The sequence below is a fragment of the Oryctolagus cuniculus genome, chromosome X (genome assembly GCF_051225735.1).
Source record: "Oryctolagus cuniculus isolate XC-2025 breed Fujian yellow rabbit chromosome X, ASM5122573v1, whole genome shotgun sequence".
Taxonomy (NCBI): Eukaryota; Metazoa; Chordata; class Mammalia; order Lagomorpha; family Leporidae; genus Oryctolagus; species Oryctolagus cuniculus.
This window is the reverse complement of record NC_142888.1, coordinates 109,531,217-109,554,359: the sequence shown is the minus strand read 5'-3', so window position 1 is coordinate 109,554,359 and position 23,143 is coordinate 109,531,217. Positions and strand designations below refer to the sequence as shown.

Genomic DNA, 23,143 nt, shown 5'->3' with positions numbered 1-23,143 from the left:
GCGGCTCACTAAGCTAATCCTCCGCCTGCAGCGCTGGCACTCCGGGTTCTAGTCCTGGTTGGGGCACCGGATTCTGTCCCGGTTGCTGCTCTTCCAGTCCAGCTCTCTGCCGGGGCCCGGGAAGGCAGCGGAGGATGGTCCAAGTGCTTGGGCCCCTGCACTCGCATGGGAGACCAAGAGGAAGCACCTGGCTCCTGGCTTCCGATCGGCATAGCGGCCATTTGGGGGGTGAACCAATGGAAGGAAGACCTTTCTCTCTGTCTCTCTCTCTCACTCTCTAACTCTGCCTGTAAAAAAAAAGTAGTTATAATGTGTCTGAATTTCTAATACTTAATTCTCAGGAAACATTTTAGTTCTATTACAAAGAACTAATAAAGAAAAACAAATATAAATTTTTAAAAGTTTATTTTACTTCCAAAGGATGGTAAATTTTACTTTGTTCCTATATTCTTTTAAAGAATTTATAAATACGTAATGTAGGAATTGTGCCTAGAGAAGTTAATTAATGGAATTGGAAAATAATTTACCCATGATCCAGAAGTAATTAGAATCTGAGGCACTTAAATTCCAACCTATCCCTCTTTCTAATAAAATATTACATTCACATTAAAATTTAAATGTATTTCATCTTTGCTTAGAAACAAACACATTAGAAGTCAGAGCATGAAGAGCGTGTGACCTGGTTCCGAACACTCGGTTCATATTACCATGGATTTATTTCTTATTGTTCTAATTTTCCCTATCCTACTGTCTTTAAAAGTCTGAGTACAGTCTTGGGCTCTGCATGCTCACTATCTAGCCCCTTCCTGTAAGAGCCAGATTTCCTACTGTCATTGGCAAATGTTTGTAATACTACATTTTTTAAAGCTGTGGGCAAAAACCTAAATAATAAATTGTAGAATAAAATTGTGATGTTACCTTATTGACATGTTTACATGACACAGTCACATATTCTTTTGTATGTGAAAAACTTTACAATTTTATTTGGTGAATACATTTTAAGGCATTTTGTTTATGTATTTACTTATGGGGCAAAATCACACACACACACACACACACACACACACACAGAGGCAGAGACAGAGAGAGCTGCCATCTGCTGGTTCACTCTCCAAATGCCTGCAAGGACCTCCCAAGGCAGGAGCAGCAGCTGGGAGCCAGGAACTCAACTTGGGTCTCCCACGTTCTTGAACATCACCTGCTGCTTCCCAGCGTGCTAATTGACAGGAAGTTGGAGGCCACATAGAACCAAGATACTCCTATACAGGATGAAGGCATCCCAGTAATATTTACTTGACCAATAAGAAATTGCCAATATGGAAAAGAAAATATATAAACATAACTCTTGGTCCTAGGCTACATTTAAAGCACAGAAAAAGTCAAATCTTAGCTTCAGTTCACCCTCACTTTGTACTATCTCAACATGTATCTAGTTTATGGTCATTAAATAAAACACCCGGCTAAAATGGAACTTATAATGGGATTGTATTTTGTGAGTCTGTGTGTGTAGTTTATGTGAGCTCTCATTTGTCTGGGTTCTCCGCCATGGGAGCAGCAACTGTTTGACAATCATCTGGTTCTGATAGGAAGAGGATGCTTCTCTTTTTAGAATAGAGGGCGATGAAATGCTTTAGGGGAACACTTCATCCCATTTTCTGATAAGGTTGGCCTTTTGTCATCTTCTGGGGTCTCTCTAGCTTTGTGATAGTGTCAAACCCACAGCACTCAGACACTAGTAGTCTAAGTGAACTTGCCTTTGAACGGCACTTATGTGTTTCCAAAAGGTTCTTCTCTTAGGGTGGTCACCAAGTGCACAGGCCAAGTGTTTCATCAAGTTGTACTTCTACCAGTCCCCTACCTGCATGGGATATTGCCAGACTATTCCCTTACAAAAAGATATATTTGGAAATATATATTTATTTGGAAAGCAGAGTTATAGAGAGAGGAAGAAAGACACAGAGAGATGGGGAGGGGGGAGAGAGAGAGAGAGAGAGAGCGAGCTATCTTCCACCTGCTGGTTCACTCCCCAAATTTCTGCAATATAACCAGAACTGGACGAGGCAGGAGCCAGGAGCAGGAGCTTCATCCAGGTCTCCTACATGGGCCATCTTCCGCTGCTTTCCCAGGAGTATTAGCAGGAAGCTGGATCAGAAGTGGAACAACCGGGACTTGAACTGGTGCCCACATGGGATGGCAGAATCAAAGGTCACGGCTTAACCCTGTATGACACAGTGACGACCCCAGACTGCTCCTTTTGTCAGGTCATGGTCATTTGTGCTTAAGCTGTCGTGAGCTACCACCTGAATATTTGATGTTGCGTCTCCCAAACTAACTGGCATTATGCAATTGTGCAAAATGTTACTAGAGCTAACTGGGAAGATGAGAAACAACCCTGTCTTATTTGTTTTAGGGTCAATGAAGAGCCCTAGGTATGTAACAGACTATCCCATTTGCCACATACTTGTCTACTAAGCACTTTCTGGACATAGCTACCAGCCAGTTGATGTGCCATCTTTCTAATGATCTTAGAGGGACAACAGTAGCCTGGGAAGTAGAAATATCTGTTGTTTTTTTCCTAAATATTTATTTTATTTATTTGAAAGACAGAGTTAGAGAGGAGGAGAGTCAGAGAGAGAGAAAGAGATCTTCCATTTGCTGGTTCACACCCCAAATGGCCACTGGTCCAGGCCCTATGCCGGTGCCAGTTAAATTTCTTTTATTAAGATTTATTTATTTATTTGAAAGACATAATTACAGAGGCAGAAGCAGAGAGAGAGAGAGAGAGAGAAAGCGGGGGGGGGGGCGGTCTTCCATCCCTGGTTCATTCCCCAAATGGCTGCTGCGGCTGGAGCTGCGCTGATCCGAAGCCAGAAGCCAGGAGCTTCTTCCGGGTCTCCCATGTGGGTGAAGGGGCCCAAGGACTTGGGCCATCCTCCACTGCTTTCCCAGGCCATAGCACAGAGCTGGATCAGACATGCAGCAGCTGGGACTCGAACCAGAGCCCATACGGGATGCCGGCACTGTAAATGACAGCTTTACCCGCTACGCCACATGCTGGCCCCGAGTTAAATTTCTTTAGCCAAAAGAAGACTCATGCTTAACAAGAGAAGGACTGATTTTCATCTTTGTGCCCCTAATTACAAAATGCAGAAGTAAATCAATAACTATGTCTGCCCTTTATGTAACCTTTGGGTGGAGGGGTATGTGGCTGGCTACAGAGACATAATTATTTAATTTATTCTTAGAAGTACACTATGAACTGCAAAGATAAATTGTTCAAATGTGAACAATACTGATTGCCTTTCTTATATTCTCCTTATACATTTTTCTAAGTTAATTTCTTCTTTGAAACTTTCTTTTTACCTAAGGACGGGAAATTGAATTTTGCCAAGTGGAAACCCCACGGTTTAAGCTTAGTGTAAAAGCAAGACCCTTGGAAATTGACGAGATTGGCAAATACCTTCCTACTTCTCAAGTTTTAGTGCAGTGAAACTCACTTGAGACCTTTAAGTCATGGAAAACCTAAAGTAACTGGCATGGTTTCAAGGTACAGAAGTCACAGCGGGGATCAGAAGTGGAGCAGCTGGGATTCGAGCTGGTGTCCATATGGGATGCCAGCCCTGGAGGTGGCAGCTTAACCTGCTGAGCCACACCACTGGCCCCTCAATCAGTGTTTTCATAAGGATATTCTTTTGGTGAAAAGGGGGGCGATTAAACAGTGTTGGGAAATGCTGGGTTGAGAAAAATTAACAGATTTCTTGACCCTAGCACTGTATGAGAACCTGCGCTGTTCTCTGGTGTGTTGTCAGTCTCTAAGAGAGGAATACAGTATGGTATCTCTTACAACCATTGGAGTGGGAAGACCCAGCTTTTGAAAGTCCTATCTTGGGACTGGTGGTCTGCGGTACACACTCTGGCAAAGGCTGAGCTGAAGGGTCGCTAAGAGGCTTTCCTGCTTTTTCACTTAATAGGTCAAGGCTATGCCTCTAAGTGTGCAAACTTCCCCAGCAGAGTACAATTTCAGTCTTTCTGACCTTACTAATTCTCCCTCTTTGATAATTGCAGTGAAAGTGTTTGCATTCTTAATGAGTAAAAGATAAATTCAAGACTGTGTCAAGTAATTGATTCCTTAATGTCTACCCTTGCCACTTTTGTGACAGTCTGTAAGGCAGGACTATTATGGATAGCCACTTTTCCTGAATATATTATTTGGCTCATTAAAATTAGCCATACCCCTCTAGTTTTCTCTCTCTTAATATAACTAATCAAGGACAGATTACAAAAGATATCTAGGCAAATAAAAAGTATTCCTCTGCGTGTTTTGAATGTATGAGTGCACAGATAGTATGTGCACATTTAGAAACATGATACTGAGCAGTCATTTCCTGGGCTTTAATAAATGACTTTTGCTTGATTTCGAGTATTCCATAGAAAAAGCTGAACCAAAAAGCTAAGCCACCTCTTAAGCCTGTATACACAAATAAGAAACTTCAGAAACAAAAATGTTATCTTGATGTGCCCAAAAAACATTCTTTACATTTCGAGTCAGAAATTAGGCGAGTCTGGGTCACACACCCTGCCCCTCCTGGTTCTAACCTAAAGGGGGAGCTCCAGCAGGCATTACGGTTATTTGCATATACAGTGGCGCCACTGTGGGTGGGAAGGTGGAGTGGCTGATAAAGTAGCAACTTGGTGGGAGGAGCTACCAAAGCTTTGGGTGGGAGGAGCTATACTATCAAAAATATCTTTCTCCACCAGCCAACTTCCTTAAGTTCCTTGCAGCTGATCAGGTAAGTCTTCTGCTTTACTCTGGACCATTGAAGGAGAGAGTTCTCTCTTAGGAGAAAACCAGGGTGAAATCCCTTGAGGGGGCTGCCTAGGCCCTTAAGGTAAAAAAGGCGAAGTGCGTTTTCGAGGGTTTGACTTTTTTTAGTTCAACTCACCAGGATAGAAGAACAGATAGGGAGAAAGTTGCCAGATAAGATATTGCGTTGGGTCTACTTACACCAAGCAAAAAAATATTGTTTATCCGAAATTCAAATGTAACTGGGAGTCTTGTATTTTTATTTGATAAACCTGGCATCCCTAGATAGAATTCCCCTGCAGAAGCCGTAGCCGGGAAGAAAGGGGGCCAGCTGCTGGCTTCTACAGTACCGTGGGAGGGGACCGGGTGGTAGGATGTCCAGAAGAAGGAGGCAAAGGACCTCTCAGAGCAGATTTGATTAATGGACCTTGTTTCAGAAGGAAGCCTATGTACTAAGTACTTTTTAAAGTTGTATGATTTTATGCATGTTTTATTTCTTGAAGTAATAAATTGAATGGCATTACTCCCCCCCTACTTTGTTTTTTTTCTGTACTTAATGCCATTTTATGTTGGCTGTCTTAAACTGCTCTCAAGACAGCTCCTATGAATGCTTTGCATCACGAATGCCTTCTAACTTTTATTAACTTGGTACTTCGTTGTTTGGGGGTTTCGATTTGATTCTGGGTGTCAGTTTTGTAAAGAAATAATGTATTCTTGATGAGCTTATTACTGACCAGACATGCAGTTAATATTTTTCTAAAGCAACTGAAGGTATTCAGTTAGAGCAGGATTAAAAACGTGCAAGTGGCATGCTGGGGGTGGGGGGGGGAGGAAGCAGATTTGGGGGACTGATGGGGCATTCTTGCTTTCATTGCGAGGCGCAACTAGGAGTTTTAGTGTTCTTTGCTTTTCGAAAAAATGTCAAATAAAAACTTGAAGCTCATGCTTATTTGAAAATAAATGTGAAGGAAGCTGGATGGTGGGCCACCACGTAAAGCCAGGAACGTTTTTCCCTTGTGAGCCGGCATATGCAATAAACAGTCACAGGGAAGGCCCCGCTGGCTGAGATTTTCTTAAAGCCACATATTCCACCTTTTTGCCTAAGAATCTTCAGGGAATTTGACCTCCAGCTCGTTCAGAGAATTTGGGGTTGGGGGCAGGGCAGTTAGAGAACACAGTTTCTTCTAAACTGACCGTGCGATTAGATACGGATCTGTTGCTGCTGCTTTTTGTGCAGCCAGGGGGGCTTTGTGTCCTGGGGGGAGTTCTGGTGACCAGAGACCCCTGGAACTTGACCAACGCTTGTGTGCCTCCTGAGCACCTGTTACTTCTTGTTCAGCTACAGTAAATGGCTAGCATTTTTCAGCCATCATGGGCGCATATTCCTCAGGGTTTATGTTCATAGCAAAAAAGGAAAAAAGTTATGAATTAGCTATTTTTGGGGGGACCTGAATAGAATAAGGGTTTATTTGGAACAGAACCAGGAACAGCCTGAGTCATGTGTTGAGTTCTCTTCTTGGAGGGAGAAAAAAGAACGTATAGAAGGACATAGAAAGAGAGCACAGTGGTTTAAGCTGCTGCCGGAGTTCCTAGGCATCCCCTATAGGAACGCCGGAGCGCTGGTTCAAGTCCCAGCTACTTTGTTTCTGATCCAGCTCCCTGCAAATGTTCCCACTCCCACGGGGGGGGGGGGGGGGGGGGAGGACTAGACAGAGTGGAGTTAGGCTTCTAAAGCACAGTAAAATTACTCTCACAAAAGTGCTGCAGACGTGTATGGGTTGGCTACTATTCACCAGGCTCTGATACATTCCTGAAGACTGAAGGATTTGGAAGACACAGTCCTGTCTTTAGATAGGCTCCCAGTCAAAAACGGGGGATAGGCATGTAAACCATTTATCGACGGACACAGTGATAAGTGCTATGACAAAACTGAGTACAAGGTGCACTTGGAGGCCCAAAGAAAAGACAGATAACTGAGAGTGGGGGTGGGAGGAATGGCTTCAAGACAGTCTCTACAGAAGAAGAGATATTCGGACTCAGAATCCATTTTGGGTGGTGAGGGGTTGAGAATTTGGCTTTTGTATTTGCTGAGCTGCTGGTGAATTAAGACAAATCACCTCATTCCTTTGGCCTTCATTTTATCTGAGATAAAGGTACACAAGATGTTCCCTACAATCCAGTTCAGCCCTAAAATGTTTCAATTCTGGGAATCAAATTATCGCAGTGGGCTATTTCAGAACAACAGTGGGATTGTTGAACCTAATCTTCTCCTGGTTTTTGGAGGTCACAATTGAAAAAGCTTTCCAGATGCAGATAGGAAATAAAATTATTTTACTCTTTCCAGCTTCTTGTGTAGTCACACTTGATACCTACTTTGCACCAAAGCCGTTGTTTCTATGAATTGTGTCCAGAAAATAGGATGCTGGGGCCGGCATTGTGGCACAGTGGATTAAGCTGCTGGTATGCTGTATCAGAACACCGGTTCAAGTCCCAGCTACGTCAGTTCTGATCCAGCTCCCTGCAAATGCCCCAAGGGGGAGACCAGATTAAGTTCCTGACTCCTGGCTTCAGCCTGGACCATCTCTGGCTGAGGTGGCCATGTAAAGAATTCAGCCAGAGGATTGATCTCTTTCTCTCTCTCTCTCTTTCTATATCTCCTCTCTCCTCCTTCGACACTCTGACTTTCAAAGAAACAAATCTTTAAAATCAAAGAAAAGAGATGGCATGCAATACTGGCTAAAATGGTGGGGAGAGGTCTGTGTTCAGTCGAATTTGGCCTTCAGTATATTCCGGAAAAGGTGGATTAAACATTTTTTCCCCAGATTACTTGCCAGCATTTCAAACTTAAAATAAAAGTTGTTTGTAGGAATTTCATGATACTCTTTGTGCATATATACCCATATTTATAGGTTATAGTATATTTGGAGGAGAAAATGATACAGATTATATCCATTTATGTAAAGACAGAATTCTAAGGGGAAGAAAATGAGAAAATTGTCATTAGTATGCTGATATCTGGCAAATACTCAGTTTATGTTGATGTTGTCTCATTTATAGCTCTTTCAGGTTTTTCCTAGCTTTTAATAGGTCTGTGGTGGTTGCAGGAACCAGGCAAACCTAGTTCGTGCAATTTGTAGTTCTCAAATCACTGGTACTTTCTCTGAAAAGCCCTGGCTATGCACGTAAGTATGTTACTATGGGACGCTATCAATAGGGATTTTCATTTAACACATGATCATTAAAACGGAATAACAGTGCTTTTCTTCGTAGAACAAGTATCTGTTCCATGCCTTTATTTAATATTGAACTTTCAACTCTGTGGTCTGGCAGATCAGTGGGATTATGTCTTTGAAAAGGTAATGTAGTTATATGAGAGAGGGTATATGGGTTACTTTTTCCATATAACTCCAAATGTATTTGAAGAGGCAAGTCATTGTGCAAACATCTGTTTTTAAGCTACTGTGACTGACAAAGGGTAATTTCCAGCTTCCTAGGGTCCTTTTCTTATTTTGATGGATGCTAGAGCTTTCAGGAACATCAGAAAGTACATTTCACAGGGGTTTCTTACCACCACGTGCATGGGAAGTCTTGCATCTGACAGACTTCAGCTCTCATAACTCCCAAAACTTAGGTGGGATTTGAATCTCTACAATGCTACTTTTCTCTCTGAGTCAAAGGCTTTGTACTCATTTATGAAAAGCCTGAAGGTAGGAAAAAGGCAGTAGATTGAATTTGGGAGGTTTTGTAAAGGCTCTGCGACGTTTTCCTTTGTCATCAACTTTTTGATGCAGATGTAGTTCAGAAATGTCATTGGCCATTTTCTCCTCCTGCTGCTTTTTGGCTGCATTTTCAGAGACAGTAGATGCAAAGGGGAGCTGGAAGATTCCTAGGTGTAGGAGCACTTCTTTCAGCAGAGAATCACTTTCCTATTGAATCACTTTGCTATTTTCTTAACTCAGTGACTCAGTGAAAGACCAGATGAGAATGACAAAATGAAGGCCAAAAAGAAATGTAAAACAGGGGAAATGTAAGTGAGCAGGAATGAGTTTGTACTCTAATCTCTTCGATGTTTAATTGTGTGTAGGAGAGAGAGAGAGAGAGAGAAAGAGAGAGAGATTGATTTGCATGTCTTGACTTGCCCTAACTGCTGTTTTTAGGATATAGCCTGGTCTGCCAGAGAATGGTGACTGTCACAGGTACAACATAAGAGTCATTTCAACTAGTACATGGCAACTCTGTACCTGCCAGTTTCGGGAGCGATTTTTTTCAGAACCAAGATAGTGTCAGATTGTTATAGACTGAGCATAACGGGGTATCCTGTGACCCTCTCAAGAGCGCTTAGCTGGCCTAGGAACCCATTGGAACCTTTGTAGTCCACAGTCACTGGTTTTCAAAAGGACAGGAATCCCAGGTGATTACCTATTCTGCTGGAACAATCCCTCCCCCACCCCGACTTTGTCAGGTCCGTGCACGATTTACCAAAACTGTAATCCCCTACAAGGATTAGAAGTGTTACCAAATGTCAAAAACAAAGTTTGGTCCCCTCCGAATGCCAATTAACGTACTCTGGCCTATAATTAAGTTTCAGCTTCTTGAGGAATGAGTGCTCTACAGAGGAGAATTATTATCACCAAGAGTTGTGCATGTAAATACATTATCCTGAGTTCTAAAGTCATTTTGAAAAAATATGAAGAGCTTGGTTTTCTTCTGAAACATTGTATTCCACAGATAACAGAGATATTAAATTACTTGGTCTTCCCATCTATTGTTTGGATTGAAAATGCATATTTTTATAAGCTTTCTTTACCATAAGCAGCAGTCTCTGGTAAGGTGGCATCACTGCACATTTGCATTGTTATAGAATTAAATTATGGATTCTGTCATTCAAAAAAGAATGCTTTATAAATCAAGGAAAATCTCATAACTAAGATGAATAAGTTTCTTTAAATCCCATGCTACTTCATATTCCATACTTTAGTTTTATAGCCCTACTTGATGTAATTTTTAAAGTGTAATTGCCTTTTTTCCCCTATTTCTGTGTACTATTTTTTTTTGCTTTGTAAAAATGTCATCAGTTTCCCAAGAAAAAGCTTAAGGAAAGTTACCATAGGTGAAGGGCAATGGCATAAAAGCACAAAAGCAGGTTTAATTCTTTATCTGTATATCCACAGAAGGCGTGTCAAATACCCTCTACCCCCACCCCGTTCCGTCTCTCATTGCATTCAGTACAAGTGATATTAAAGTCCTAAATTCTAGCAAATGGTAAAATTCCACTTTTTCCTTCTTTTAACTGGTCAGTTGCTTGGAGTCCCTGACTATGAAAGGGAGTCCTCATTGTATTTTTGGTTCTTTGCTAGCGTGGTTATACATTGAAATCTATGGTTGTGTATGCTAACTGTGAGAAAGAGCAATCCAAAGCAATCTTGCTCAGCAGCTGCCTAATTTCTTTTCTCACATGGTTCTGTGACTGCCCCAAAGCATATGGAGATTGGGTAATATCTGAGTATGCAGCAAGATGAAAAATAGTCAAAGGAGAAGGAAGGTCAGGAGTGCAGTTATTTAGACCTGATTAGGGGCAGGATATCCAAATGCAGCTGCAGTTGGTAATAAAAAGGACTGAAATGCAGAAGAGAGGTCAGAGGTAGAGATAGAGATTAAAGATCAGAACAATTGCAGGGATAGATGGGACTTTGGAACAACATCGTTTCTCCAGGGAAAAGAGATTAGAGAGCAGAAGATTTAGGACTGAGCCTTGGGGAAATCTTTAATGTTAGGGTGTGGGAGGAGGAAGAGAAACCCCAAAGTAGCATGCTTGACTGAGAAGTCACAGAGTGCCACTGCCTCCTCCAGGCTGTTCATTCTGACCCAGATAACCTCAGTTATGTGGGTGGAGGGTGTCCAATCCCAGTAGGAAATTCCTTCTGACTCTCTTTGCCTTGGTGCAGTTCATATGGCAGGAGTAAAAAACAGCTCATGGTTTCTCTTGAGGTACATTGATGGGGATAAGTAAGACCTCCATTACTGGGATTTTTAGCATGTAGGACATTTTCCTTACAGTGCGTAAAGGTGCTGAAATTATGCAATTACTCTTGGACTACTTAGGAATTCAGGAGGATTAGGTTAATATCATTCTCGGCTCTTACTACCAATAAATTTCTTTTCTGGCATTTGAGAAAACTTATAAAGGTACACTGAGACTATTAAGATGTTACTGGATTTCCTAAATCATTTATATCAATTTAATTAATTAATGGGAGAAGTAAAAGGATCAAGTCGACAAAAAACAGTAACACATCTTAAATTCTCACACAGTTTGATACTCAGCATCTTGACAAGGGAAGCAAAACAATAGAGCCGCCTGGTCTCAGTGAACTAACGGTTTGTGGGTATGAGGTAGAGCTGGATAAGAGGAATAAGTTCTAATGTTCTGTAGCACAGTAGGATAACTGGTTGACAATAGTTAATTGTATATTTTGAAGTAGCTACTAGAGAGGATTTTAATTATTCCCATCGCAAAGAAATACATGTTTCAGACATTAGGGCCATACCGATGACCCTAATCTGATCATTGTACATTATAAAAATGAATTGAAATGTCACACTCTGCTCCATAAATATGTACAAGTACTATGTGTCTATTAATAACTTAAAAATATTTTGAAGACTGATGAAAACACCAAAAAACAGCAGTAGCAATTTATCTGACTTTGCATTATATGCTTTTTAAAAGTTTTGAAAGACACACCTTGAATTTCAGTAAAATCACAGGGCTGCTTTAATAGTAAAATAACTAAATATGGAGAAGTGATTGCATAACTCACTTAAACATTATAAATAAAGGATATACATATAATGTGTTGAATGGAAACACTTGGTGAACTGACTTTTTTTCTCCTGGGAATTCAGGAGGCCTAGCAACTTACACTTTTGGGTTGAAAGACAGACAGAAAGAATAGAGGGAAGGAGGGAGGGAGGGAAAAGGGAGTGGGAAGAAGGGAGGGAGGGAGAGGGAGGGAGGGAGGGAAGAAGGAAGGGAGGGAGAGGGAGGGAGGGAGGAAGGAAGAGAGAGAGGAAGGAAGGAAGGAAGGAAGGAAAGAAAAAAAAGAAAAAAGAAAGGAAGAAAGGAAGGAAAGAAAGAAAAAAAAAGAAAAGAAAATAGAAGTTTCCTTTTTAATCTCTCCCTCTTCTTCCCCCATAGCCTAATGTGCTGTTAAGAGTCTTAGCATCCGTGGAAAAAAAAAATCACTTGTCACTTGCACTTATCTTAAAGTCTTGTGATGGACCTGATGATCCAAATGAGAGACTCATTAGCTCTTTTGTATAGTGTTCATGAGTAAAACACAGTAACAGGCCACATTGTGCCAATGTAGTAAACAACTAGAACAATGACATCCTTTGCTGTCACATTAATAAACACCATAGTAGACAGTGGTGCCAGTAGTTAGGTGACACGAAAGGCATGTTCAGCTCCACAGGCCTGACATATCCTGTCGTGCAAGTGTTTAAATTCTCAATAAAACCAAATCATTGAGACTCCCAAGTACAATATTGCCTCAGTTGTCAAAGTGATCTAGGGCATTGCCTTCAGAACATAATGAACAGCATGACTGGCAGCTATAACAATTTATTCTTTGATTAACCGAATGTCATTGGATTTCAGGATGTTTCTCACATTGAATGGATTTGGGGAAAAAGAGCTTTGGAGCCTAGACTGTCCCAAGTACTAGAGTCCAAAATTTATGTACTTCTGCATGTGCAATTCTTAAATAATTTTCTTGATTCTTTGTAGATGAATCCTGAATCTTGCTTAATTTGAACATGCATTTTACAACCCATGTTGGAATTTTTATTTAAATGTATAATTATATGATGATATACTATTCATAGTGTTTTATATTTTAAATATAAGTTGATGCATATCAAAGTAGAACAGAGCAGACTGGCTAAAAGAATGAGTTTGAATCAGAGCAACTGGATTTTAGCTTTGGTTTCGTAACTTTGTAGCTGTGCATCCATGGACCAGTAACAGCCTTTTTTTTGGTCTGCTTCCTCAGCTTGAAGATGAAAATTATAAGTATCAATTTTACAGGATTAGTGTGAAGAGTAAACGAGTTAATTCACATAAAACGCTTACTACTTTTCCTGGCACATGCTAAGAGCTTAATAAGTAAACATTTATTAATGCTTTAACCATATCAGATTTTTAGAAATACTAAAGGAAAATCTGTCTGATTCTCCATTATCAGGGTCGGTGTACTCGAGAGAACTGCAAGTACCTGCACCCCCCTCCACACCTAAAAACGCAGCTGGAGATTAATGGACGTAACAATCTGATTCAACAGAAGACTGCCGCAGCCATGTTCGCCCAGCAGATGCAGCTTATGCTCCAGAACGCCCAGATGCCATCACTGGTGAGTCACAGCTGTGTCTTTGAAAGCTGCCAGCAATTGCCTTTTACAAAATTGTTTGAAAGGGGGAGAGAGAGAGAGAGAGAGAGAGAGAGAGAGCCAGAACCAGTGAGTGTGCACTGCCTCTGGTTTACTCCTCAAATGCCTGCAACAGCCAAGGCTGTGCCAGGCCAAAGCCAGGAGCCAGACACTCTATCCACAACTCCTGTGTGCATGATGGAGACCCAATTCGTGAAGTCATCACTGCTGCCTCCAATAGTCTGCATTACCAGAAAGCTGGAATCCGAGAAGAACTGGGTATCAAACCCAGGTCCTCCTGCATCTTAACAACTACACCAAACACCCATCCCAAACCTGTGTCTTTGAAAACTGCCACTGTGTGTGTGTGTGTGTGTGTGTGTGTGTTTAAGAACACATATTTATATTGGAATAACTTTCAAAGGTATTGGAAAAGTTCCTTACAGGATTCAGGGTGCAAGCTAGTATGCTAATTAGCACTATAGAGCTGTGCATTTGAGGGGAGCAATCAGGTGTGTTGCACTGGAAATTTGGTTGCATTTGTGCATGAGTTCAGTTTATACAGCAACATCAATGAAGAAGAAGGTGAATTTTAAGATTAGCAAATTTGATTATTATGACATGGAAATCTTTAAATTCTAAGAAATTGATTCAAATAAAATTCTCTGTTCTTTGATAGAACTTTGTTGCTTTTTAATAAACTTCTTATTTTGAAATAATTTTAGAAATGTATTAAAAAGTTGCAAAGGTAGTACCGAGACTTTGTCTATTACCACTCACCCAGTTTCCCCCCACTAAAGCCTGATATTACCATGGAAGTTTTGATTTAAAAAAAAGAAACTGACATTTGCACATTATTATTAACTATACTGGCCTGGTATTTGATGATGGTTTTACTTTAATCTACATACAGTTTTCTTTTGCAGAAACTAAGAATATGGCATCATTCTAGACAAGTGTCTAGTATTTTTGTGGGACAGTAAGTTTAAATAGGTCCTGTAAAAATAATAAAACTATAACTGTTCATGTTGTCCTATTAGAATCCATCTTATCCTGACATCTTAAAATATAACATTGTGTTTTGGTTCTACACCTCTCAAGGGAAATGCAAATGGTCCTTTTTCTGCTATGATTCTTCACATCTCTAAGTTAGCTCAATAGTTTCTCACTCTAATTCCATCTGGCTCGCTTCCTTTAAACCAGTAACAAAATAAATTTGAAAGGATTATCTTACCTTTGTAGTGTTTCTCATTCTGTAAGTGACTGCGATAAGCACACTGAAAGCTTCAAGATTTTATATATATATATATAATAAAGCTTCAAGATTATATATTATATATATATATATAGTATTTAGATGCAATGCACATATAAGACCAGAATAATCTGTTCTCAGAATCCAAGATGATCTGTGCTGATATGGTACCCTTTAATTAGTATATCTTTAGAGCACAGAAAATCAGTTGGGAAGGCATTGATGAATTGCTGAAGCTTTGCACCATAATATTCCTTCTCTAGAATGTCCAGACAGATTTAAGGAAAATAGCTTTCATATCTCGTACTATTAGTTTGTTAAAAATATTAGCCTTGAAACTCAGTACTTATTAATTAAATTGGTGAATTAATTCCCAGGAGGTCACCATTGAGCTCTTCAGAGCCTCTTCTTGACCCTTAGTAAGACTTCATTCACAAGGCTAAACTCCTCGTTCAAACTCTTCTTCTGGACTTTGGTCCACCCAGGTATCTTACCTTCCCGCCTGTGTCTAAGGGAAAAGGGAAGAGAAAGCCTTCTGGCTACTGAGAACAGTATGAAACAAAACCACAGAGAGGGGAACATATTTTTTGAGTCCAGAAGCGGTGAGTAGATGGGGGAACAAAAGGGCTTTTGCCTTTCCAGCTTTCTAGAGGTATAATCGATAAGTAACATTGTATATGAGATGTCTTCTAAAAGTTCATGGAAAATGTAGTAAGGAGAAAACTATTCAGGGATTTCAAAACGTTTACAGCAAAATGAACATCTTTGAATCCCATTTTTCCATGAACTTCCTGAAGTATCCCCATATGCCTAAGGTATCCAACAGGATGTTGGGATATCCGTGTGTATCATGAGATGAGATGACATAGATGAAGCTGGAGGCATTATACTACGTGAAATAAGCCAGGAAAAGATAAATACTGCATTGTCTGATTTTTATGTGGAACCATTCAAAGAGTTGGCCTCCTAACAGCGGAGCAGAAGAGTAGGTGCCAGAGGCTGGCATTGGGAGGATGGGAGATGTTGGTCAGAGGTTACTATAGCAAAGGAGCTTTTAACTCACCACTACTACTTTTACACTGTCTTGGGAGGTCCCCATTTCAAACTGAACAACGAATAGGAACCAGATTTGATTATCAAATACCTTATCCCAACACATCTTGTAGGAATGGAACATGTCAAAGTTAAGGGACAGTGTTAGGGCACCAGCCAAATGCCCTGTTGCAGGGAATCAGGGAGCAAATCCAGGGTAAAGTAAAGAGAAGTCAACTCTGCACCTTCTGTTCAGTCTCTCCTGGCGTTTTCCCATTCTAAGTCTCAACCCTTCATGAGAACAGGGCGTGGCTTTTTTAGAATCCAATGAGAAAGTTTGTAGCTTCTTGTGCTAATTTGATTCTGCATACTTTCTATAATAGAATGCATTTCCTTTTTTTCTTCATTGAGTATAATTTCAGATTGCAAAAGATGACTGATAGCACTCACAGGAGTACAGTTTATTTTATAGCATTTCACAAGATACAAGGGATTCCTTAGAAGACCCCAGAGAACAATTGAAAGTTGTTTTTCTACTTACAGATTATTTAATGACAGCTTTTGTGATGTGACAAAATGATAAAGGGTTAATTTCTACAGTTATTATCTATACAAAAAACTAACCCTGAGATGGCTCATGTGCTCTTCTGTGGTTTAGGAAGCTGCTTTGTAGATGTGTAGTAATTGAGCTAGAGTGAAACATTTTGAGTGACACTTACCAGTCTGATTTGGAAATTTCATTAGTATGAATTCTGACATTATTACAGAAATTCTATATAATTTTACATAATTTTTCTGGTACACACTCTCTCTTGCACATCTCTCTATCCCTTTTAATCACCCTACCACCATGCTTGTTCCTAAAATAGTCCAGCTTTTGTTAAAAAAATTTCCAGTCCTTTTATTTGTATGCAGGGCCTTCAGAAAGTTCATGGAAAAAATGCATGTTCTCTTTTAATGCCATTTTCCATGAACTTTGGGAAGTGTCTCATATGGTTACATATTTGTATCAATGACTTGAACTTCAGGTCTCCATAAAGCATACTTTGACTGTTCCTAGGATACCAGAAGAGTTTATCTATCTTTGCACAATTGAATATGACTTGCGTATTGTAAAGCTGTTAGGTAAAGGGAATGCCAACCTAAATGGGATGACAGCTACAGAACAGATTCTATTCATACTGAACAATGAATAAAAGCCACACCTAGTCAATGTTGGTGGAATGCTAGGAGTAGCACACAAGTTGCTTCACAGTATTTATTAGGTCTCTGTCAACATTTGCTAGTATAAAATTCCACCTCTGAAAGTTTTTTTGCTGCCTTTATTAAGAAAGCTTAGCAAGTGAAACAAAGGGTGTGACTCCTTGGTATTATTCAGCGCAGTTTAAGAGAGGTTGTTTCTGATGTTCACGGCACAAAAGTTAGGAGTTTAAGAATGCCCTTCAGCATAATCAGGAGGCAAACATGAGCACCGGAGAAGAATAGTAGGAAAACTAGGCACACTGCATTACTCTCCATCAAAGCTCCAGTTTAAAAATACCTGTTTCACAACTAGGAATTTTAATTATGAGGAAGTTTTCTCAGGCCCAATTGTGGTGTGCGTATGTATAAAGTGGATGTAATGTTCTAAGGCTATTCAAACATTTTATGTATATATTTTGCATATCTAGACCTGGCCATATCTGGGAAGTTTCTTTAGCTTTTTCTCTTTGGATGTGGTGTTTTCACATGGGAGCAGATCTTGATACACAGTAGAGTGTATTCACCTGCTCATTTATACAGAGGGTGTCAACACATTTAAAGTTTCAGTGGAGTGTCCCAAGTCCTCTGCTTCTGCTGTGGGCTTTTCATGGTTTGCTTTCCTGTGGCCAAGTTATGGAGTGCCACATGAAAGCCATAAGGATTTCACTTCAGGGTTTTCCTCTATCTCAGATTCAATCATCGATGCCTATCTGAACCCCAGCCCACTTTCTACATCATTTTAGTAATTCCATTGGTCAATTATGTTACTCAAAAACATGCTGATATGTTTATCTGACATTAAATGGTAAGGAATGAAGGTGATGTAACACTTCAGAAGAAAAAGAAAAAAAACCAGGAATTTCAAGTAGATAAGAGGAAGATTAACACTAGTTAATGAATAATATTACTTTTAGACTCCAATGTTCCCAATGGTTTTCTTCTTTAATAAAAGCTACAAGGTATTATGCTCATCTGTGGAATTTTAGACTAGGACAGCTTTAAGTGCCTAGAAATAAAATTGAAAAATACTTAACTACTTTTTTAAAAAAGGTATTTGAGAGGCAGAGGGAAAGGCAGAGACTGCTCCCATCTGCAGGTTCATGCTAAAAATATCTGTGGCATCCAGAACTGGGCTGGGGACAGGGCGGAAGCTGGCAGCTAGGAACACAGTCCAAGTCAACCAAGTCTTGTGTGAGACAAGAGCCAGATTATTTGGGCCATCATTGCTGCCTCCCAATGAAGGCATTGGAAAGATGCTGGACTTGGGAACCAGAGCCAGGAATTGAACCCAGGCACTCTAACGTGGAACATGGGTATCTTAACCACTGGGCTAAATGTCCTTTTCTCTTATTCATTTTTTTAAAGATTTTATTTATTTATTTGAGAGAGAGAGTTACGGGGGGGGGGGGGGGCAGAGAGAAAGGTCTTCCATCTGCTGGTTCACTCCCCAAATGGCTGCAACAGCCAGAACTGGGCTGATCTGATCCAAAGCCAGGAGACAGGAGCTTCTTTTGGGTCTCTTACTTGGGTGCAGGGGCCCAAGGACTTGGGCCATCTTCCACTGCTTTCTCAGGACGTAGCAGAGAGTGGGATCAGAAGAGGAGCAGCTGAGACTTCAACCAGCACCACAGGCAGCGGACCAGTTCCTCATTTATTTTTTTTTTAAAGATTCAGTTACTATTCATGTTCTCATAAAAGTACAAATATAATCTAAAATTAACTTGGCACTTTAAGAAACATGAAGATAATTCTTATTCTTCTGGCTGCCTTCCATCCCTCCTCCCATTTTTTAATATATATACCCTTTTTTTAAAGATTTTATTTATTTATTTGACAGGTAGAGTTACAGACAGTGAGAGAGAGAGAGAGAAACAGAAAGGTCTTCCTTCTGTTGGTTCACTCCCCAAATGGCCACAATGGCCATTGCTGTGCAGATCCAAAGCCAGGAGCCAGGAGCTTCCTCCTGGTCTCCCATGCGGGTGCAGGGGCCCAAGGACCTGGGCCGTCCTCCACTGCTATCCCAGGCCATAGCAGAGAGCTGGACAGGAAGAGCAGCAGCCGGGACTAGAACTGGCACCCATATGGGATTCTGGTGCCGCAGGCGGAGGATTAACCTACTCTGCCACAGCACCAGTCCCTTAATATATATACCCTTACTGTCTTTGTAACAACCAAATAAAGTGCTAGCAATAAATTGAAAAAAAAAAAAAAGATTCACTCTTTTATCTGAAAGGCAGAGAGACAGACAGACAGAAAGACAGAGAGATTTTTCTATCCACTAGTTCACTCCCCAAATGAGAACAGTAAGAGCTAAGCCAGGCTGAACCCAGGAGTACAGAATTCCATCCGGGTCCCCCACACGGGTGGCAGAGGCCCAGGAACTTGGATCATCTTCCGTTGCCTGCTCAGGTACATTAGCAAGGAGCTACCTCGAAAGCCTAGCAGCCAGGACTCCAGCCGGCACTCATGTGCGATGCAGGCATTGCAAGCAGCAGTATAACCTGTGGTGGCGCAATGCCAGCCTCTCCTTTTATTTACTGATTCATCTTTTTAAAAGAAGCAGTAAAATGATTTAGTAGTTGAGTACAAGAAGATAAACTCTTTCCGCACCAAGATACATCATACATTTTGCAAATTTATGTCAGAATCCCAATTTTTCTGGTTCACATAAAATCACTTTACCGAGAGAAGTAGCTATGCAGTACATAGAGGGTAGTTCTCAGCATGACTCTTTTGTGAAAAATTACTGTGAAAAATGTGGGCCAGGCATGTGTCGATACAGTGGACAAAGAAATTATGCCCAGATTCCAGATCACCAGTGTCATGGTCAGTACAGAAATGACTGTCCATTTTAATGAAATTCTGCAGCAGGCTTGTCAGTTTAATTCTCTGTGGAATTAGAAATGGTGGCATGTAGTTCCTTCATTTCCATGTGCTGACATTACATGTTTTGGGAAGTGATTTTTGCAAGAATATCCCAGATAGACATTATTCTATAATTATAAGCTTAATAGGCTCTTAATATAATTATGACTTTTATTATCATGGGAAGTTCCACATTGCCAGAAGTCACATCTCAGTACACTATTGTGCTATGACCCTGAAATTCTACTGAGATTTTACTTCATCTTCCCAAAGTTTAGATAAGGTTTTACTTTTAGATATAGCAGCTGAAACCTAACAGTATTCTTTAAAATTATTTATATATTTATTTGAGGGGAAGACAGAGAAAGAGAGAAAAAGCTCTTTACCCACTGGTTCACTCCCCCAGATGACTCTTATGGCAGGGTTCCGTGGAGGCTGAAGCCAGAAGCTAGAGAAAAAAAAATCCAATTCTCCCACGTGGGTGGCAGGGACCCTACTAGTTGAGCCATTACTTGCTGTCTCCCAGGGCCTGCATTAGCAGGAAGCTGGAGTCAGGGGCCTGGGTGTAGAACCCAGATACACCCATCTGATATGAGGCATCTTAATCACTAGGCCAAACACTCACCTGACTTATCATTATTTATTTGTTCAACAAACACAATTCCCAGAGGTGGACTTCCCTTGAGGCTAATGAAAGTTCAAGGCCTCTAATTTCCAGGATCTCTTTGCAAGACCATGAGAGAGGGACCGTCAGCAACATCTTTAAAATAAAACGTGTTTGTAAAATTCGAAAGATTGTTTTTCTTCAAGGTCCTTGCCCCGACCTGGTGGTCTGAGTTTTATGCCCCCACAGACCCTGGATTCAATTCTGATTACAGTTTCTAGTCCGAAGTAGAGAAGCTACTCAGGACCTTTCCCGAGACTGAGTGGGTTACACAGCAGAAAGATCATTTTATAGCAGAGCAAAACAAATCTACCAGCCGTGAGTTTTCTACCTTGCCCAACACTGTTTATATGTGACATGAAATCTGCTTTTTCAAAAGTTAAATGGGAACGCTATACTTTTGTGGCCAAATAGAAGACACTAAGACTTGGTAGCTTTTATATGGGTTTTGTTTTATTTTGTTTTATTTTGTTTTATTTTATTTTATTTTATTTTATTTTTTGCTAGTGACAAATCTCAGCATTTTCCCTTATCCTCCCTTATATATCCCCACGGGATGAATTAAATGTAATCTCCTTTTGGCACATTTTGTGTTCTTCACCTCTGGGGCTGGTTAGCTCAGTTTGGTTAGAGCCTCGTACTAATGAGGCCATGCAGGCTTGTTAGCTTCACTGTCATGGTCACAGTCTAAGCTATAGACAGCTTCCTCAAAAAATTGCTTGCTGTTAATCGCAAGTGAGATGCAGGCTGGGAATTTCTAAGGCTCTGTGAAAATCTTTTTTCCCTGACAGAGGATAAATAAAGCAACAACCACAAAGCCACTGCTTGACAATCTCATCTAGAAAGGGTGATTTTTTTTTTTAAATCAAAACCATTTCCTTGTGCTGTTTCATATGTTTCAGTAGCTTGTCAGTGAGGGGGCCTCAGGACACCTATAAAAAAACCTATGGTTGGGGCTGGTGCTGTGGCATAGCAGGTAAAGCCGCTGTCTGCAATGCCAGAATATCATATAGGAGGCAGTTCGAATCCCGGCTGCTCCACAATGCGCCTGGGAAAGCAGCAGAAGATGGCCCAAGAGTTTAGGCCCCTGCATTCATGTGGGAGACCCGGATTAGGCTCCTGGCCCCTGGCTCCTGGCTTCGGCCTGACTTAGCCCTGGCTGTTGCAGCCATTTGGGGAGAGAACCAGCTATGGAAGACCTATCTCTCTCTCTCTGCCTCTGCCTCTTCCTCTTCCTCTCTGTAACTCAGCCTTTCAAATAAAATTTAAAAATCTTTTTTAAAAAAAGCCGTGGTTGTTCTACCACCTGATCAGATTAAAGAGGTCCCCCAAACATTCCTAATTTTCTCTGACAGCCTTTAAGGATCTGCTCATTGCATTAGCAATTTGTTAGTCTCCTGCAACTACACACTACATATTTTAAGAAGTTACATATTTTGATTGATAGTTATTACCAACCCATTTTTCACAACTGGATACCGTCTGCTACTAATAATCTAGCCACTCTAATTTAAAATACATATGCATCCTACATATACGAGATACGTTATGTGTATTTTTGAATAAAATACCCTAGGCTTTTCATACTGTTTGCTGTAGCATCTTACTTCTTTATCAAAAGACAGTTTGGAAGTGCCATCTGCCTAAAGTCTTCCTCACTAAGGAGCAAAACTGATGAATTTCTTCAATCTTGCTGCCATTACATTTCAAACTGCCTTCGTTTCTTTCTCACTGTGACTTTTTAATTGGATTTTTCCATTTGGTAAACCAAAATTTAACCAATACTTTGGGGATCCCCTTTCATTCAATTCAGTTAATATTTCTTTTTTAAAAAAAAAGATTTATTTTATTTGTTTGAAAGTCAGAATTACAGAGAGAGAGAGAGACAGAGAGAGGGAGGGAGGGAGAAGTCTTCCATCCACTGGCTCACTCCCCCAAATGGCCACAAGGGCCAGAGCTGCACCCATCCGAAGCCAGGACCCAGGACCCAGGACCCAGAGACAAGAGTCTCTTCCAGGTCTCCCATATGGATGCAAAGAACAAGCACTTGGGCCATCTTCTGCTGCTTTCCCAGGCACATCAGCAGGGAGCTGGATCACAAGAGGAGCAGCCAGGACTCCAGCCAGCGCCCATATGAGATGCGGTGCTGCAGGCAGCAACTTTATCTGCTATACCATAGTGCTGACCTCGGTCAATACTTCTTGAGCATAAACTCTCTGCTAGGTATATAAATGGGAAAAAAGGGTGAATAAAACCATAAACAAGAAACAGTGTTAACCCTCCAGGAATTTATGATCTAACAATAGTAAAATGTTGAATGCATATTTTTCTAATCTCTTTTTTAATGTCTAATTTGTACTTAATCCTCCATATAAAAGCTTTGGGATTTTCTTTTTTCCTCTGTGGAATTATCATTTTATTAACCATGAAAAGTTTTGTTTTGGTCGCAATGGCATTTGTTTTTTGTGAAATTCCTGATAATTTTAACTGTTCGCTGGATCTTAGCCAAAAGGCAATTGATTTTAACTCTTAACACCAATTTATCCTAGACGTGCAATGGAATCTTCAAAGTGTCCAGGTATTCTTGCTCAGCTTAGCATGTCCCATTTATTAAAAAAAAAAAAAAACACACACTTTAGGGGCCAGTGCTGTGGTGTAGCCAATAAAGCTGCCATCTGCAGTGCCAGCATCCCATATGGGCGCTGGTTCGAGTCCCAGCTGCTCCACTTCTGATCCAGCTCTCTGCTATGGCCTGGGAAAGCAGCAGAAGATGGACCAAGTGCTTGGGCCCCGGCACCCACGTGGGAGACCCGGAAGAAGTCTTGGCTCCTGGCTTTGGATCAGCTCAGCTCTGG

General features: G+C 40.7%; 1 protein-coding gene across 13 annotated transcripts in view; it reads left to right on the top strand.

Moving 5' to 3' along the window:
- The window catches only part of MBNL3 (muscleblind like splicing regulator 3), a 125,215-nt gene that overhangs the window by 77,444 nt on the left and 24,628 nt on the right, over positions 1-23,143 (top strand). For 12 of the 13 annotated variants that reach the window (XM_051827796.3, XM_051827795.3, XM_070067369.1 and 9 more), the window contains one exon: positions 13,051-13,215. In XM_051827796.3, coding sequence (XP_051683756.1) covers positions 13,051-13,215 — 165 coding nt within the window. Of the gene's footprint in view, positions 1-4,749; positions 4,791-13,050; positions 13,216-23,143 lie in introns of those variants that run through there. The other variant, XM_089324352.1, reaches the window with a different exon arrangement.